Genomic DNA, 18,368 nt, shown 5'->3' with positions numbered 1-18,368 from the left:
TTTAATGCCCCTTTTATAAGAAGGACTTTTTAAGATCAGCTGTGACCACCTCCAGTTCCTTGTGGCTGAGCCAACTCCTCACTGCCTCCTTCCTTCGTCCTGCTTGACCTCTTTGGTCAAACAAATCCCGGGCTGAGCATTCCTGTTGCTCCAAGTTCAGCTGCCTGTGAGGTTGTGCCATGGTGATCCCTGCACTCACAGCCCGGCTGGGGAACCTGTCCTGGGAGGCACCATAAATCCCTGAGATCCCAAGAAAGCTCTGGACAGCAAGGAAAAGTCAGGGATGCCGTCACTGTGCTCGCAGGTGTGGAAAGAAAAGTGCCGCCACGTGGCAGGATGGGATCCCCTTCCCCCTGCCCACACTCCTCCCACCCCAAGCGCAAATCCAAGGCAAAGCAGCAAAGACACGGGGCAGGGCGAGGTGGGTCTGGAGAGCCAGCTGGAGCTCCTGCCCTCACCCACGGCTGTGCGGCCACAGGCGACCTCATTTAGTCTGTGTCCGCGGGGTGTGGCCGCTGGGGCCGGCCCGAGGATGGCAGGAAAGCCCTTGGGCCCCCCGGCCCTGCCGGGTGCTGCTGCTGAGCCGAGAGCCCGGAGCTGCTCCCGGCTCTGGCTCTGGAAGTCACCGCGGACACGATGGCCTTCCCTTCCCCCCCGCACCCGACGCGGACTTGGGCAGGGCCGTGCCCGAGGCTCTTCCGCTGACTCGCGGGAGCCTCCGAGGTGACAGAGCAGTGACACGACAGCGACACGACAGCGGGGCTTCCCCGGGCGCTGCCGGGAGCCCGGGCCGGCCGCGGGGGCTGCCAGGGACGGGGCTGGTCCCGCCCGCCCCCGGCCGTGAGGCGGCAGCGGCGGAGAACAACCGAGCGCTCGGTCATTGCAGCCACGGCCGCGCTCCGCGGGTCTTGCACCGGGCCTTGCTCGGCAGCTGCCCCGGGAGCCGTGGGGATGTGCCCGAGGAACGGCAGTCAGCGTTCCTCCGCTCTTGTGCTCCACTTTGACGGCCGGATGGAGCCGCGCTCAGCAAAGCCAGCCCGCTCTGCTTGGTACCGTGAGCCACGGCCTGCTCTGCTGTGGCCAGGGCACGGTGTCCAAGCCTTCGTCTGTGACTGGAAGATATCCTTGCAAAAGGGCCTTTTAAGTCTTTTTTTTTTTAAGTATTTGGAGCAAAGCTGTGTTTTACCCCAAGGCAAATGCTCCAGCCTCATCCAGCCGGGCCCTCTGGCAGCTAGCCAAAAGTGATATTCCCATTTAGGGTTCTGAAGGAGTGAAACAGCACTGTTGCTGCTCATCATAAAATAATCCAGTGTTGAAACCTACCCCCCCGGTAAATCCAGGTGGTCACAGCAAAACGCAGATGTTGTATTACCATTTTAAACCAGCATAGTGTCCTAATTACCTCTGATTAAAACATGTGGACTGGGGGGTTTATAGTCTATTTATTAAAGACACGAGACTGGAATTTGTACCTCAGCTGATGCATCTCCTGATTTAATATATTCTGAACTCGATACTCTATGAAACACTCACTTTTAGTACAAATAAATATTTATATGTGTAAGTAGCTCTCAGTTGGTGGTTTTTGGGTGGAACTTTGCTGGAGGCTCGCTCAGCCTCGGCAATGTTGTGCTTGAGCAGCTGTCCCGGGAGCTGTGGGAGAGGGATCAGGCTCTCCCCCCCTACAGAGAGGCAGGATCGGGTGCTAAGGCTTGGACCAAGCCTCTGGAGCCGTGGAATTAAAGCAGCCACGTCCCAAACCACGCTGCTTCCTCAGCCTTTCGAGTTTGTGCTTTGACAAGGACTCCCACAGCAGCAGCAAGAGTGGACAAGTATGGAAGAGTTCCTGGAGAAGTGGGAATTACACTCCAGCTGCAGAAACTGCCCCCAGCAGCAGTCAGAAATAACTCCTTGTGCCTCTTCGGCCAGCCCCTGATGAGTTTTGTGCAGCAGGGAAGGGCAGCTCGGTGCCCAGAGCCGGGCTTTTGGGGACACCAGCAGGAGATCAGGGCTCAGGCAGTGACCAGGGGCTGTCCCCAGGTTTGTCCAGCTCCCGTGCCTTCCCTCGGGGTGACATTAACCCCCTGAGGCACACTTCACACTCAATTAAAGCCAATTAAAACCTGCGTGCGCTGGGGTTTTGCCGAGCAGGAAACAGCCTGGAAAAGGCAGGAGGTGCAGGAGGAGCTTCCCAGGCTGGCATTGCTCGGGTGTAACAACCCCTGAGCAGGGTGAGAGCACGCCCTGACCACACGGAGCAGCCCGAGAACTTCCCGGGCACAGGGGCCATTCCAGCCTTCCAGGGATCCCGGGAAGTAGCACTAATGGCAGGTTTAAAGTTACTCATGGAATCCCAGAGCGGTTTGGGTTGGAAGGGACCACAAAGCCCATCCAGTGCCACCCCTGCCATGGCAGGGACACCTTCCACTGTCCCAGGCTGCTCCAAGCTCCATCCAGCCTGGCCTTGGGCACTGCCAGGGATCCAGGGGCAGCCACAGCTGCTCTGGGCACCCTGTGCCAGGGCCTGCCCACCCTCCCAGGGAGCAATTCCTGATTCCCAATATCCCATCCATCCCTGCCCTCTGGCAGTGGGAAGCCATGCCCCCTTGTCACTCCATCCCTTCTGCAGAGTCTCTCTCCATCTCTCCTGTAGCTCCTTCAGGCCCTGCAAGGCCACAATTTGGTCCCCCCAAAGCTTCTCCTCTCCAGCTGAACAATCCCAGCTGTCCCAGCCTTTCCTCCTAAGCAGAGCTGCTCCATCCCTCTGCTCATCCTGGTGCCTCCCCTGGGCTCATTCCTGGAGCCCAGGCTCACCCAGCCCCAGCACTAAATTGACTTATGGGACTAAGATCCCAGATCCCAGAGCTTCCCCATTTCCATATCCCAGCAGTTCTGCTGTGCCTGAATTCCTGCACCCCCGTGTTAGACAATCGTGCATCTCCCATTGCTTTGATACAGGGAAGCAGTCTAAGCAATTATTCAATTATTTTTATCCTCCCCCTCCCATTTGGTTTTCAGATTAAACTGGGGCAAACTCAGCCCTGCAGCATCACCCAGCCAGCATTACAGAGGGCAGGACAGCAGGCAGCAGGCTGAGCTTGAGGGACACTGCCACCAGCCCCTGACACCGTGTCATGGCAGGGCTCCAGCCCTCCTTATTTCACTTTATTTTCCTTTCCCGTGCATTTGGTTTTACATCATTCTCCAATGTTTCCCTCCCCTCACAGGCAGCAGAGCTGTGACACAGCGTCCCACCCCGGGCTTTGAACAATTAATTCCCTTTACAGATTTGGGGTCAAATAGTACACAGTTCATAGCATTATATGAAAAAACCTCAAGTTCTTGACTATCTCTGACAATAACTTCACCAAAAAATCCCAAAAAACCCCATACATTTTTGCCACTCACATTTGTAACCCCTGGCCTTTATCGCAACAGCACGTTACAAGAATTCACCAGAACTGGTACCAGCAAGGACAGCACGTTGCTAAACCACACCAATAAGCCCCAAACCCATTTCCTCCTCTTTAAATTCACAGATCTGAGCATGGGACAGAGTCAAACATCACGCAGTGTCCCCCCTGTGCCTCAGGGCTGTGACACTTCAGGGGACAGTGCCACAGTGGGGCTTGCAGAGACTGAGGGAGAAGCAAGTCCTTGGGACAGTGCACAGGAGCTCAGAAAGCTCAGGCTTCTGAGAGCTCGGAGGACGTGGGGCTTTAGGAAAGAGCAAGTGGGATTCTACTCTAACTGCTCACAGCAAGGGAAGATCAAAAATAAAATCAGCCTTCATTTAAAAAGCCTTCAAAAGCAGAATTCATAAAAAATTAAAAGTATTCAAACATTCTTACAGAGTAGTTAACTATTTTGACTAGATGGCACCAGATTTCAAGTGGTCATGTGGAAGAAAAATCAGTAGCATTTCAAATGTTGCTTTGTTCTAGGAGCAGTTTCTATCCTGGCATTTGCTGCTAAAAGGTAGAAGTGAACTGAGTATTGAGGAATCTTTCCCCTATACAGCTTCTGATTTGGTTTGCTTCAGGAAGTAGAAAAGATCTTCTATACTCAAGTTATCTACAGATTATGTCTATATATAAAAAAAGTGTGGCTATGTACAGGTCCTGCACTCACACACCCATCTGTACACACACAGCCCGTGCCAGCTCCTGCCCCTGGCCCTGGGACCACCCACTCCTGCTGGAAGGCTCCAAGGGATCCCTGGGGACAACAGGCAGGCACTCGCTCTTGGTCTGGGCTGAATTGTTCCACTCATGATCTGTGCTTCCACTTCCAGTTGGAATTGCAATAACTTAAGAGGTTGTTGTTGTATAAAAAGGATTCCAGGAACAGAACTCCCTTTGCCACCCCTGCTCCCACCCCCTGACACTGGTTTTGCTAACTGATTAGAGAAGTCAAACTAAATCACATCAGGAACTGCAAACACACTCTTTTGTCTTAATCAAACACGATCTCCATGGCCAGGTTCTGCATAGAGACATCCTTGGATTTCCTCATCTTCTCGATGGCCCTGTGGAGATCCTGCTGCTGCACGGGCCGGATCTCATCTTCATCGTGGCTGGGGAAGAGAGAGAACAGCCAGGTGAGGCTCCAGGGGCTGTGTGACAGCTGTGCCAACAGCCAGCAGCTCTGACATGGATCCAGTGTCCCACTGGAATCACAGAACCACCGAGGCTGGAAAATCCCTCCCAGCCCATGGAGTCCCAGCTGTGCCCAGTGCCCACCTTGTCCCCAGGCCAGAGCACTGAGTGCCACCTCCAGCCCTCCCTTGGACACCTCCAGGGATGGGCACTCCAAAGCTCCCTGGGCAGCCCTGCCAAGGCCTGAGCACCCTTTCCATGCAGAAATTCCTGCTGCTGTCCAAGCTGAGCCTCCCCTGGCACAGCTTGAGGCCGTTTCCCCTTGGCCTGTCCCTGTTCCCTGGCAGCAGAGCCCGACCCCCCCTGGCTGTCCCCTCCTGTCAGGAGCTGTGCAGAGCCACAAGGTCCCCCCTGAGCCTCCTTTTCTCCAGGCTGAGCCCCTTCCCAGCTCCCTCAGCCGCTCCTGGGGCTCCAGCCCCTTCCCCAGCTCCGTTCCCTTCCCTGGCCACGCTCTAGCCCCTCCATGCACCCAGGATTGCTGCAGGCATGGCAAACACCAGAGGGATGTCCCAGCACCATGTCAGCAGCACTGACACTGCAGCCTGGCACTAGCCAGTGCAGCAGCAGGATTTGGTTGCTCAGGCCACCTCCAGCTTGGGCACCTTGGAACAAGCAAGGCACTTGAGCTTATTTTCAGAGCCAAAAGCAGTAACAGTAACTGAGCTTGGGGGTTGTATAGTGGAACTGGGCAGGAAAACAGGACAGTGCTGCTCTGTGTGACCCTGTAGGCAAGCCCAGCTCCAGCAGGAGCAGCTGTGAGTGCAGCAGCCCCCACGTACACGTCCTCCTCGCAGGCGTTGTTGACGTACTCCCGCACGCAGAGCAGCGCCGCGTCCCGGCACATCTCCTTCAGGTCGCTGCCCGAGAAGCCGTCGGTCTCCTTGGCCACCTGCAGCAGGTCCACGTGGCTGTCCACCTGTGGGGAACTCCAGCTCAGCCCATGGACACTCCAAAGCCAGCTCTGCTCTACAGCAGTCATCTCTGGGATCATCTTCACGTGACATTTTGGGGAGGTGGATTATTCCCTGACTCTCTGAGCCTCCAAGTGGCTCACACCGTTACAGGAAACTGATGTTTCAGCTCACCCAACTCTGCCACTGGTTCAAAACCCCACCCAAACCCCAACCATCCTGTACCAACCCTGGCATATCCTTGGGACCCCTGAACATTGCTATATCCTGTACTAAGCACGCTCCTGCCTGGCAAAAACTGGATCCCAAGAATAGTGACCCCTTTTCCCAGGTGCCCACATGAGTTTCTTAGAACTTTGTCATCTGGACACCTGATCCTGCTTTACACAGCCCCAAACTGGGGGATTTAGAGGCAAAATTTTGTGCCTAACTCAGTGCACTGGGTCAGGCTGAACTCTTGCCAGTCAAGACCTCAGGTTTATTCCATCTTTTTATGGAATTTCTGATTTCTTTCCCACCATGTGCATCCAGTTTTTCCTTTTCAAAAACTTAAAGTCAAGGCAGTCTAATAAAAGGCTGAAATTCTGGGATGATTTCTTTCAAGAGGTTTAAAATTATGGTTTAAGTCAGGCAAGGAAAAGGGAGGGCAGGTCTCCCCTTGCCATGTGAAGTCTGGGCTTGAGAGATCCAATTCCTCCTCCTGTGGGATAACCGATACAGGCTGGCTTTTAATTTCCCTGAAAAACTAACTTGTATGGTTCCCTGCCACATGCTGGTGAGCTGCCATTTTTAGCCCTCTTAAAAAATTTAAGCTGGTTTTACTAATAAAAGGTATTTGTTAGGCTGGAGCTCAGCCTACAGACACTTTGCAACATAAACTTGAAGGCAATTACTGCTGCTGACTAAATTTGGGAGGAAGCTCTGAGGACAGGGATTGCCTATCCTGCCACAGACACTTCCAGGTGTGCTCACACCTCATCCTTCTCCTCTCCTCTGAAGGAAATCTGAATTATGGATCAAAAGCAGCACTGTTAAAAAAGTCATTCCTCCTTGCTTGACTTGAGCTAAGAAAGAGTTAAAGAGTCAGCATCTTCTTGATTTCCTTGAAATTTCCTTCCCTGATCTAAACATGATTCACCTTCACCTTTTTTAGAGAGAGAAATCTCTTCTGTTGTAACAGACCAAGCAAATGGAGACAGAGAAATGGAGTCATTCTGCCCAGAGGGGGTGATTCACCACACAAGCCAAGGCTCTGCTCACAAAGGAGCCAACTGCAGGGCTTTAATGTAAGGCCACACCTACATTCACAAAAGATTCCCAAGTTCTCACCAGAAATGCCCTGGCAGATCAGCTCAGCCTCACTGCAAGGCAGGCAATTACAAACCACACGTTCTGCAAGGCCAGAGCTGCACTGGTGGCAGTAATGCACCATGAGCCACTAACAGGAGGCTACTCACATTTTCATTCTTCAAAATCAGCTTCAAGATCGCCTCTCTTTGCTTCAGAGCCTGAAACAGAAGAGACTGAAGTTACCAGGGGACAAAAATGAACACTTGTGACATCCCAGGGCTTTCAGTCCCTTCAGTTCCCTTGCCCAGGACAATTCCCACACTGAGGAAACCTCTCTGATGGCAAATTCAGATCCACAGGGGATGCTTGGGAAGTTCTAAGCCTGATAAATCACACAACTCTGTGTGAGGTGGTTACTGAAGAATCAGCTGAGGCCTGAGCAGATCCTTCCTAGGAAGGTCAAACACAGGCAACAAAGACTGGATTTTGTGCCTGCCAAACCTCACTTCCATCATTAAAAAGGGGAGAAATTCCCCCACAGATAATCTGGCAGCTGAGCAGTTGCTACTCTGTCCCAAAATCCACTTCTGCCATTTCCCTCTGCTTTGCAGGTAATTCTTGATGAGTAATTTGGGGCCTTTTCATCTCAAACTCAGTTATAAAGGCTGCAAAGCTTTCCCTGCTGCCCGTGCCTGCTCCCAATCCACAGCACATCAATTATTTCACCTTCAGTAAGAGTCAGGGCCAGTCTGGGCTGATCACAAAGCAAGAGAGAAGCAGTAGGCTCATGGCAGGGCTCTAGTGGGGTAAGGAAAATCTGTTCCCTAAATGACACCTCCTGTGCTAACCCTGATCCTGGGAGAGGAAGCCAATCCCTGTAATATCCCAGGGATGAATATAATTCATCCTTCTAAAGATGGGGCTTGATAGAATGACACCACAAAGTACTCCAATCCACATGCTTGCCCCCTGCTAACTCAGAAGATGCTGGAGAACAGCAGGAGAGGAGGAAGGTGTGTGGAACAGGTACGGAAGCACAGCAGTTCCCAGGTTACAAATGCTGTTCCCAAAGGGATCCACCCCCATGGAGTGAAAGTGAGTTCCAACAACACAGGCGTGGGAACACAACTCCTCTCTTGCACAATCAGTAAGAATTTTACTCCTCCAGTTTGGTCTCTGGGTTTCAGCAAAAATGGATAATGATTTCTGTAGCCAGAAGGGAATTCAACCACGACTGAACTCCTGATAACACTGACACAAAAATGTCTGGTCACATCAGCAGGCATTCAAAGGTGACTGAAATACCTGGAAAAGGATGGCAAGAGCAACCTTTGGAGTAAGGACGACCTTGTGACAGCTGCTTAATTGGTAAAGAACTTAATAACTGGGGCATAAATCATAGAATCATGCAATGGTTTGGGTCCTGAAAGTCCATCTCATTCCAAGCCCATCACAGACAGAACAAACCAGGTTTTCCACACTGTCTGCTGTGGAGAGGCCTGAGCAGAACACAGTTACAAACCAACCCTTCCCAGTGTGCAGCACCCAAACAGCTCCATTCCCACAGAAGAGCAGGGGTGGGAAGCTCATGGTGTTATTTCTCATGGTGTTGTTTCAGATAAAAGACCCAAGAGATCAAAACTTCACCTTAAAAAGCCAAGTTATGGATGTGCTTCAAAAAACCTTAAACCCAGCTCAGCAGAAGGCAGCATTTCCTGGAGGAAAAGCCTCAGAGGTGTGGATTTGCTGGCTGGTGGGGCAGGGCAGGCAGGACTTACAGGCTGGTTGATGTGGAAGCGGGTGGGCATCCTCCTCATGATGGCAGAGTCCAGGTCCTGGGGCCTGTTGGTGGCTCCCATCACAATCACCTGTGTGACACCAAGAGACACCACTGAAACCAGAGCTGGGAAACATCCACAGGCTGGGAACGTCAGCACCAGCCAGGGATCTCCCCCACTTCATTAACAGCATAGACATTTAAAGAAGTCACATGAAGATTTCCTGGCAGTGATCTCAGCAAGGGCAGCCCTGGTGCCACAAATACCACCTGGGGGGAGATTTCAATGAGTCCAACTTGAAATTTCAAACCCTGACGAGGAACTTAAAACTTCTGCTTGTGATGTCACTTTTAGTTCCTGGTGGAATTCAAAAGGAGATGTTTTGGGAAGGTGCTTAAAAATGTGGTGGTTTTGTGCTGTGCTGAAAAAAGAATCACAGAAGGTTTTGGGTTGGAGAAGACCTTAAAGGTCATCTTGTTGTAAACCCTCCATGAGCAGGGACACCTTCCAGGAGACCACCATGGCAATGAGTTCACCTGGTACCCAAATGGTGTCTTTATTCTTTTAAACATTCAAAAAAGCATCCCAGGACCTACAGGTCAGCAGTTGGCTAAAGGTTTCCAAGCCAAGCTCCAGAACAAATTTACTCCCCGTTCACAGCAGCCTTGTTTTCCCATTTCTTACTCTAAGCTGTGTACATGGCAAACACCCAGCCAGGAGAGTGACAAACGGCAGGGTGATTAATCTGGGCTCCAGGGGCTTTCCTGCCCTGCTCCTGCCTTTGGGCCAGGCCCAGCAGCTGCAGGAAGGAGGGCCAGCAGGGCTGGTGGCCCGGCAGAGTCACCCTGCCACCTAGAGGCACTGGGACTGCTGGCTCGGGGATGATCCCCACTTCTCTGGGCATTATTGTCAGCCAAAAGGCACATTCTTCACCTGCCACACTCCAGATCCATCCTCAGCAGGTTTAGCTCACAGCTGAGCGTGTGGAATTCCAGGTGGAACCAACACATCCACCTCATCACTTCCTTACAATTTCCTCCAAGCATTTGGGATTCTTGTTTTCCTTACAAAAGGCAAATGCTGCTGAGCTTGAGAGAGCCCAAATTGTCTCACTGCAGGGAATGAATAATTAATTTCACTTGCTCCAAGGAACTGTCAGTGTTTTGGGTAAAAAGGTAATACACTGTGCTTGGAAGATGATATCAGTTTCCGGTGAAGGGTTCATACCACTGGCTTTTTACTAATGAGAAGCTTTTAACCCTCCTCAGTACACATACATCACTGGATTTCACTCATTTTTGGGAAAAAATCAGCTGAAAAACATCTTTAGCACATGCTTGGGAGAGGAGGATTTTCCCATTTATGGAAAAATACACATGAAAAAGGCTGAACATTTTCAACTTAGAGAACAAACATCCTGTTTAAAGGCTTTAAGAAGATCATCCCAGGTGACAGTTCAGAACCGTGCCATGCTGGCTTTCTGCTACATTCAAGTCATTTAGAATCCCAGAACGGTTTGGGATGGGAGGGACCTTAAAGCCCATCCCATCTCATCTAGAAACACCATTTATTGATTAGAACCAAACTAAGCACAAAGCCAATCTCCTCAGGAAGAACAATGACCTGTGGCTACAACTCCCCTCAGTCCCACGAAGTGCTGGGAATCACCGACAGGTAAGGAACCCTTTGGCAATCCCTGTTCCCAAGCAGCTCCACGGCCAATATCCCAGCTGAAGGAATTCCACCCCTCCTCCCAGCACCCCGAGGACTCACCTGGCAGTTGTAGTCAGTGTCCAGCCCATCCCACAGGCTCATGAACTGGGCTTTCATCATGGCTGTGGCCTCGTGGTCGGTGCTGGATCGGTTCCGCAGGAAGGAATCTGTGCCAAAGCAGGGAAGCAGTCACGGCCAGTCCAATTCCTCACAGGAATGCACACCTGGGCTGCTCTCTTATCTCATACATGCCTTTTTAATCACCACTGTCAGCAAACAACAAGTGCTGCTAAGGCTGAAAGTGGATTCTCCCCCATTCCTAAGCCCCCCTTTCAAAGGACACCACACAAGCATGCACCCATCACAGGAGATCGCCCCACATCTTGTGCTCCAAATTTCCACCTTCCTGAATTCATGGAAAGCAGCCTTCCCTCCCACTCTTCAGCCCTAGGAAACCACTATTCCAGAGCTCTCCTAAAGCCAAATTTTACTTCCCAGTATGTGTCCTGACAGCAAAAGCACTGAAGTGTATTTGTTGCTGGGTTTCCTCGTGAACCAAAAATAAGCAGGAACTTGTTTTACTTGTGAATTCCTCCACTACCACCAGGAAAAAACCCCATTGTTTTTCCTAATGTGCCACCATTCCTTTACAACTCTATTTCTCTTACTGAGCCTTCACTCTTTTGAAGGAAAGGATGACAGCAGATCCATACATCACTGAGCCTATAGCTCTATGTCACTCTGCTATGGCTACTGATAAAAAGAGAGATTTTTACCTATTTCATCAATAAAAATGATGGATGGCTGGAGCTTTATGGCCAGGGAGAAGACAGCAGCAGCCAGTTTTTGGGATTCTCCATACCATTTATCTGTCAGCGTGGAGGGCTGGAGGTTGATGAACCTACACCCGGCTTCCTTGGCTGTCGCTTTGGCAATCAGGGTTTTCCCACATCCAGGGGGGCCATAGAGAAGGACTCCTGGAAAATTCACACTGTTAATGCTTTGCTAGGACAGGCCTGGGGGTGTCCAGGCTCGAGTTTAATCCAGGTCTTAAAAGGTAAGAAACCAAACCAAGGAAACACTGTTCCATCAATCAGAGGTTTTAAGATAATCCCTATTAAATTACAGCTCAGAATAGCCAAAGACACGAAGGGTGAAGCTGAGAGGAGACATCTGAAAGATGACTGGATTATTATGGGGTGGAACATCATCCTTAAGGTCCCTTCCAACCCAAACCACTCCAAGATTCCATTTTATTCCGTTCCCAGGTCTATAAAGGTTACACAAAATTAACCCCTATTTATGTCCTGACAGGCTTTGTTTACAGCTCCTTTCAGTCCTGCTAGTAAACCTTAGCACAGAGGAGTGAGGAAAGGAAAAATCCATCACACAGCAGACCCACAGACAGTTTAAACAAATTACCCACAATTAAACATGACATCTTGTATTATTTTTAAACTTGTCACAGTGCAAGAATTCACAGGAGTGTTTTTCTAAACACAGTTATAAAGAAAACAATTTCAAGAGCAACATTCAGTCAAAAGAACCCAAACCACAGGGAATTATTAAGTTTTTTCTCTGTTTATGTGAGTGATGCCCACAAACATCATTACTCTGGAGCTCTGACTTCCTATTCACACCCAGCACAAGCCACTCATAAAACTGGGGAGCAGCCTGAGCTGGAAAGTCTGCTTTAAAAAGAGAAATAAAAAAAAAAATCATTTTTTCCTTCAGCTTATTAGATCATGGCATTCATGTAATTTTCCAGACAGCTTCAGTTTGTGACTTACACAGAAAGCAGCCTGGAAAAACTAAACCAGCTACCAAAGTGCTGCATTTTCCATCCCTTGGGACACAGGACTGAGGTGCTCACAGATCCAGGCAGGAATTAAGAGCTCCAGAAATCAATATTCCATGGAACAAAGCTGTAAACCTGGGTGTTTTGTCCAACATTTTAAGTTTAAATTCTGCTTTTTTTTTTTTTTTTCTTTTTCTTCAGTAACATACAACAAATATGGCTGTAGGGATTTCAGCAGAGTCCAACTTCTGTTTTACTGTGGAAAAGGCATGTGCCACCTGCCTTAACACTGTGTAACCAAACTCTGGAGAGAATCAAGGGATCTCTGGAGGAAAAATGGGATGTCCAGAAGAAAAATGGGATGAACGATGGGAATCTCTAGGAGTGTCAAAGCTGTAGAGCAGAGTTAGAGCTCAACTCTGCCAAAGGACAGCATGGGGTGTAAATACAATGAAAATGACAATTCAGGCAGTTAAAAATGCAGGATACATGGGTTATGATGGCCTGGAGTGACAGGACCAGGGGAATGGCTTCATGCTGACAGAGAGGAGGTTTGGATGGGATATTGGACAGGAATTGTTCCCTGGGAGGGTGGGCAGGCCCTGGCACAGGGTGCCCAGAGCAGCTGGGGCTGTCCCTGGATCCCTGGCAGTGCCCAAGGCCAGGCTGGACACTGGAGCTTGGAGCAGCCTGGGACAGTGGAAGGTGTCCCTGACATGGCACTGGATGTGCTTTAAGGTTCCTCCCAAGCCAAATAATTTCATGATTCTGTGATGAGTGCACAAAAACGGACCATCATAACCAAAATCCAGCTATTGCTTCATTATGAAGATGAAACTTCTTCACTAAAGGAGGGGAAGAGGGAAAATCTGAGGGTTTTCCCTGGCATTGGTCCTAATTTTTGCATTTTGACCTAACGACCCACTTCCTCTTCCCTTTCTGAAAAACTGCACCTTTTATATTTCAAAAAGCAAGGTAGAAATCCATCACATTCCCTTCCCACCTTTTGGGGGCTGTAAGAGCCTGGAATTCTCAAACAAATATTTCTTCTTGATGGGCAAAATGACAGTGTCTTTCAAATCTGTGATGACATCATCTAAGCCTGCAATATCACTCCAGGTGACCTGCAAGGGAAAAACAGTGATGGGAATGATCAGCATTGATCCTGCCAAGGAAAAGCACCCACCAGCTTCAAAGAGTGCCTTGAAATTAAAAGTGAGAAGGGATTAAAACCCTCTGCTCTCAGTGATGCAGTTTTAGATCACAGGAATATTTCCTGTGTATTTCCACAGAGGTGCAAATAATGTAAGCCAGGGACAAAGGGGAATTTTGCAGGCCTGAGGAGCAGGGAAGCTGCTCACATGCATGCTGAGTGGGTCCACCAGGTGGGCAGCAATGCTCATCTCATACTCAGTCAGCTTGACATTCTTCACTCCTATCTGCTTCATCAGCTTTTCAGCCTGGGGAAAACCAAACCAAGAAAATCAAAGGAAAGAAATGGAATGCTTCACTCAAAAATCAGCTTTTTTAAAGAACTGCTGGTTGTGGTTTGAAAGCTTCTCCCTAAGAGGTGAAATCTTGTTTTAAGCAGAAGGTTCTGCTGTTTCCTAATGACTTCGTTGTCACTTGAGTGAAACCAAGTCAGATGTCTCAGTTCCCATCAAACAAATGCTTGGACCCTCACATGCCCAAACCCACAACTCCTCTGCTATGACCAAAGAAACAACCAAAAGAAACCTTAAAACACAGAGTGTGCCCCCCAAGCCTCCACAGCACTTGGAAGGATTTGTGTATTTTCACATGAATCAAGGAGAGATTAAAGTATTTTTAAATTCCCAGAAGCCAGTCACTTTCTAATATGTGTTCAGTGGGTTTTCCTTCATTTACAAGGGAAACTCATTGTGCCAACACACTTGCACAATTCAGTTTCCTTTCTACTCAAACTTGCAGTAAGTCCAACAAGGTTTTGGGACAGTGCAGCCTCTTAGGTAACAGCTGGCACTGAACCCATTGGGAAAGCTGGTTTCCAACTAAAAAGCTCATTACAGGAGGAAAACCACCCAACACAGGCTTAGGTTGCTCAAAACCTGTGAAGTTCTTGTCAGTCAAAAACCAAACCAAAAGAAAGCTGCCACATTTCCAAAGCAAACATTAACTTTTGCTTCTGAAGGGCCCCTAAAGCTTTTCCAGAGCACAAATTGTTCCAGTTCAAGGTAAGGAACAAGGCTTTTCATTTTTTCCCTCCCCTTTCCCAGGCATTTTGACTGCTGGTGAAGGTCTCTGCCACTAAGTTGCCAGAAATGCAGAGCTTTCAAGTTCTCTTTTAAGCTAAGAATTAAGCTATTTCTGCTCAAGGTTTCCAAAAGCAACCAAGAGATTGATGATTTAAGGTCACTGCTGCTCAGCAAAGTTGTCAGAAGCAGAGAAGGCACCAGGCCCACAGACTTGCTGAAAATCAGAGCCAACAGCAGCCTCCAGACCAACAGCTTTGCCACCACTTCAAGCTGCAAACTGTAATTTGTTATAAAACTGTCATTTGTTCTATACTGTAATTTCTTATAAAACCTGAACAGACCAACAGCCTCAACCCTGAGGCTGACTAAAAAACTTCAGCTTCCCAGCAGCACACGCCTCAATATCCCAAGGAAACCCTGCAGAGTGCAATCCTACCTGCTTCTGAGCTTCCACCTTCTGCTTCCTGGTGGGGTCAATGGCATCCACCATCCATTTGATGGTGAAGTAGGTCACGGCCCCAAAGATGGTGAGGCGGAAGATCAGCCCCACCACCTCGTTGCGGCTCAGGGGCCGCGAGAACGCCTCGGCGTGCACCATCCTCCTTCCCTGCCCTGAGGGGAAAAGGAAGCACAGGGAGGGAAGGAAAGGAAAAATCAGAGGGGAAAGGAAGGAAAAGGAAAATCAGAGCTGAAAAAAAAACCACCTGCCTCGTGTTGAGATGTTGTCTGCTAAAAATGTTTCGCAGGGAGTTGGGAAAAGTGAACGGAGGGACGGGATACAGGGAATGGCTTCCCACTGCCAGAGGGCAGGGATGGATGGGATATTGGGAATTAGGAATTGTTCCCTGGGAGGGTGGGCAGGCCCTGGCACAGGGTGCCCAGAGCAGCTGTGGCTGCCCCTGGATCCCTGGAAGTGCCCAAGACCAGGCTGGTGCAAGCTGGGACAGTGGGAGGTGTCCCTGCCCATGGCAGGGGTGGCACTGATTGGCTTTCAGGTCCCTCCCAACCCAAACCATCCTGGGATTCTGTGCTCACAGTGGGCACAAAGTTGACATTCCCATTGGGACTGACATTTTGGGACTGCTGCTGACCCTGGATGCTGAGTCCTGGAGCCAGGGAACTCCATGGTTTAAGCAGAAAGGTGTTTTCCCTAGGAGGAAGCTGACAGGAAAGGCACCCGGCTGCCACATTAAGGAGCAATCAGCAACTCACATTTGATTGAAACGAGGTTAAGAGCTGGAGCCTGCACCTGGCAGGATGTATGGGGAGTTATTAATATCCCTGGAAACCTGAAAATGCTGGATGTGGCACACAGCTACCCAGGGAAAAGCCTGACTGCTGCATGAGCCATGCCCAGAGAGCACAGCACCTCAGTTTTGGGAACAAAAAAGCACAGAGGAAAGAACTTGACTGAAACACTGGGAAAAGACTTGTAAAATCAGGGTCCACTTCTTCCTCAGCTGCTGGGGAGGATCTGCTTGCGAATCCCCAAATCACTCCTTGGGCACTGCCCCACTTCCCTTCTACAAGGACAAAACCAGCAGCAATTCCTTTGGCAGCTCCTGCCACTCCCTGGCCCCTCTCCAAAACAAGCTGGCAGCCAGGGCAACCCTGCAGCACCCACAGCCAAATTATCCCTGGATCCCCCTCCCCAGGGCAGCCCTGCAGCACCCACAGCCAAATTATCCCTGGATCCCCCTCCCCAAAGAACCCTGCAGCACCCACAGCCAAATTATCCCTGGATCCCCCTCCCCAGGGAACCCTGCAGCACCCACAGCCAAATTATCCCTGGATCCCCCTCCCCAGGGAACCCTGCAGCACCCACAGCCAAATTATCCCTGGATCCCCCTCCCCAGGGAACCCTGCAGCACCCACAGCCAAATTATCCCTGGATCCCCCTCCCCAGGGCAGCCCTGCAGCACCCACAGCCAAATTATCCCTGGATCCCCCTCCCCAAAGAACCCTGCAGCACCCACAGCCAAATTATCCCTGGATCCCCCTCCCCAGGGCAGCCCTGCAGCACCCACAGCCAAATTATCCCTGGATCCCCCTCCCCAGGGCAACCCTGCAGCACCCACAGCCAAATTATCCCTGGATCCCCCTCCCCAGGGCAGCCCTGCAGCACCCACAGCCAAATTATCCCTGGATCCCCCTCCCCAAAGAACCCTGCAGCACCCACAGCCAAATTATCCCTGGATCCCCCTCCCCAGGGCAGCCCTGCAGCACCCACAGCCAAATTATCCCTGGATCCCCCCTCCCCAGGGAACCCTGCAGCACCCACAGCCAAATTATCCCTGGATCCCCCTCCCCAAAGAACCCTGCAGCACCCACAGCCAAATTATCCCTGGATCCCTGCTAAAGGATCTGAGGAAGTGCTCCGGAGCTGGGGGATGCTGCGTGTCCTCGTCAGTTTAATTTATTAAAGTAAAAGGGCTCTGTAGTCACTGGCCAAGGAGAAAACCTCCCCAAAAACCCCGTGCAAGAATCTCCTCCTTATGCAACCCGTGCCCTGAGCGCCAACCGAAAGGAAAGGCGTGAACACGAGAGAAACTGAAGCACAGCCTCGCTGAGCAAAGCCCTAACAACAAGCAAACGCTCAAACCCGTAGGAACTCAGCGTTTGTTCTCCCTGGGGCGAGGACTCTTCACGCCGGGCCCGCAGCGGCTCCGCTCTCCCCGTTCAGGCGCAAAAGGGAAACCAAAAGCGGCGGCGGCGCTGGTTTCCGTTCCGCTCCGAGGGCAAACTGAGGCAGTGCCGGGAAAGCCCGGCCTGCCCCGGGCCCGGGGAGCCCCTGCAGCGCGGGGATCCCCCCCGGTGCCGGGCAGCCCCGTCACGGCTGCCCCGGGCAGGGCCGGGCCGCGCCGCCCGTGACCTTCCCGCCGCCCGGCAGGTGCGGCGCGGCGGGGCCGCTCCGCCGCTGTGCCGCCGGGTCACTCACCGTGCGGCGGCTCTCCGGGACTCGGGGACGCGGGGCGGGGCGAGCGGCAGGAGGAGGAGGAGGAAGGAGAGGACGAGGAAGAGCAGGAGGGAGAAGCGGAGCAAAAGCCGGCGGCAGCGCCGAGGGCCCGGCAGCGGCGGCGCGCGTCCGGCGCTTCCTCCGTCCGGGCGGCGCCCGCTGCCCCGCCCAAAGGTTCCGGGCGGCGGCGGCCCGCGCGAAGGTTCCGCCCAGCGGACGCGGGGCAGCTCCGGCCGGGAAGGGCCGGGATCGGCCGGGATCCGAACGGAGCGGCCCCAGCGCCTCGGCTCTCCCGGCCGGAACAGCGGCGGCTCCGCTCCATCCCCACTACCGCATGGCATTCTTGTTCATAACGTATACAACGTGCTAAGAGAAACACAAAATTGTAATATAAACACAAATATAAAACAATACATGTGTGTGTATATCCACCCATATTTTATAGAGATATATATTTTATACATACATACGTAGACACAACCGATTTAAAATGTCTCGCTTATTTCCAACATACACACAGTGAAAGAATGTTCAGGGAAAAGGTGGAAAAGACGAGATCTAACAGCCGTAATCAACTCAGAGTTTTGGCAATTTCTCCTCAGCCCTTCTGCTCTCGAGCCAAGGTTTTCCAGCGACAGCACGAGAGGAAACGGCCTCCGGCCGTGCCAGGGGAGGTTCAGGTGGGACATCAGCAGGAATTTCTTCACGGAAGAAACTATTTCGATTTGATCAGGCAAGTCCTTCCCTTTCATGCTGCTCCTGCAGGCTTTGGTGGTAAACAAAAAAAAGATTGTCATCTTCTGGAGGTTTTTGTTTTTTAGTTCACGTGGACCACTGTGCTCATTCATTCCTGGAGGAAAATATTTAGGACCCTTCTGGTTTTCTTCCCACTCCTGGGAAAAAAGTGACATCTGTTTTGGTGCAATTAAGGAGAAACGCAAACACACACACACAGAGGAGGAAAAGCAGCTCGAAACCTACGTTTGTGGTGGCAACCTCTGAAAGAAATCCCATCCAAAAATGCTTTCGA

At 51.1% G+C, this 18,368-nt stretch overlaps 1 protein-coding gene across 2 annotated transcripts; it reads right to left on the bottom strand.

Annotated features, from left to right (window-relative positions):
• Positions 1–3,132: 3,132 nt before the first annotated feature.
• ATAD1 (ATPase family AAA domain containing 1) lies at positions 3,133–17,462 on the bottom strand. 2 transcript variants are annotated; one of them, XM_068197009.1, is made up of 10 exons: positions 17,317–17,462; positions 14,819–14,989; positions 13,510–13,608; positions 13,152–13,272; positions 11,127–11,327; positions 10,411–10,517; positions 8,638–8,727; positions 7,027–7,077; positions 5,438–5,574; positions 3,133–4,576 (listed from the first exon to the last, which is right to left on the bottom strand). In XM_068197009.1, exons 2-10 carry the CDS (start codon positions 14,978–14,980, stop codon positions 4,456–4,458), a joined length of 1,089 nt encoding a protein of 362 aa, XP_068053110.1. In that variant the 5' UTR covers positions 14,981–14,989; positions 17,317–17,462; the 3' UTR covers positions 3,133–4,455. The 2 variants fall into 2 exon arrangements, with proteins under 2 accessions (XP_068053110.1, XP_068053109.1); XM_068197008.1 differs by lacking the exon at positions 17,317–17,462 and having other exon boundaries at positions 5,468–5,574; positions 14,819–14,994.
• Positions 17,463–18,368: the final 906 nt, after the last annotated feature.

This window comes from Anomalospiza imberbis, chromosome 8 (assembly GCF_031753505.1).
Source record: "Anomalospiza imberbis isolate Cuckoo-Finch-1a 21T00152 chromosome 8, ASM3175350v1, whole genome shotgun sequence".
NCBI classification, from domain to species: domain Eukaryota; kingdom Metazoa; phylum Chordata; class Aves; order Passeriformes; family Viduidae; genus Anomalospiza; species Anomalospiza imberbis.
The sequence above is the reverse complement of the archived record's forward strand: the minus strand, read 5'-3'. Positions and strand labels throughout refer to the sequence as shown.

Excerpts from the sequence above, each read along its gene's own strand:
- ATAD1 (XM_068197009.1), bottom strand. The coding sequence starts at position 14,980 with ATGGTGCACGCCGAGGCGTTCTCGCGGCCCCTGAGCCGCAACGAGGTG. Across the intron at positions 13,609-14,818 it reads AGGTGGAAGCTCAGAAGCAG|GCTGAAAAGCTGATGAAGCA; the intron begins GTAGGATTGCAC and ends GGTTTTCCCCAG. Across the intron at positions 13,273-13,509 it reads TGGACCCACTCAGCATGCAT|GTCACCTGGAGTGATATTGC; the intron begins GTGAGCAGCTTC and ends TTTCCCTTGCAG.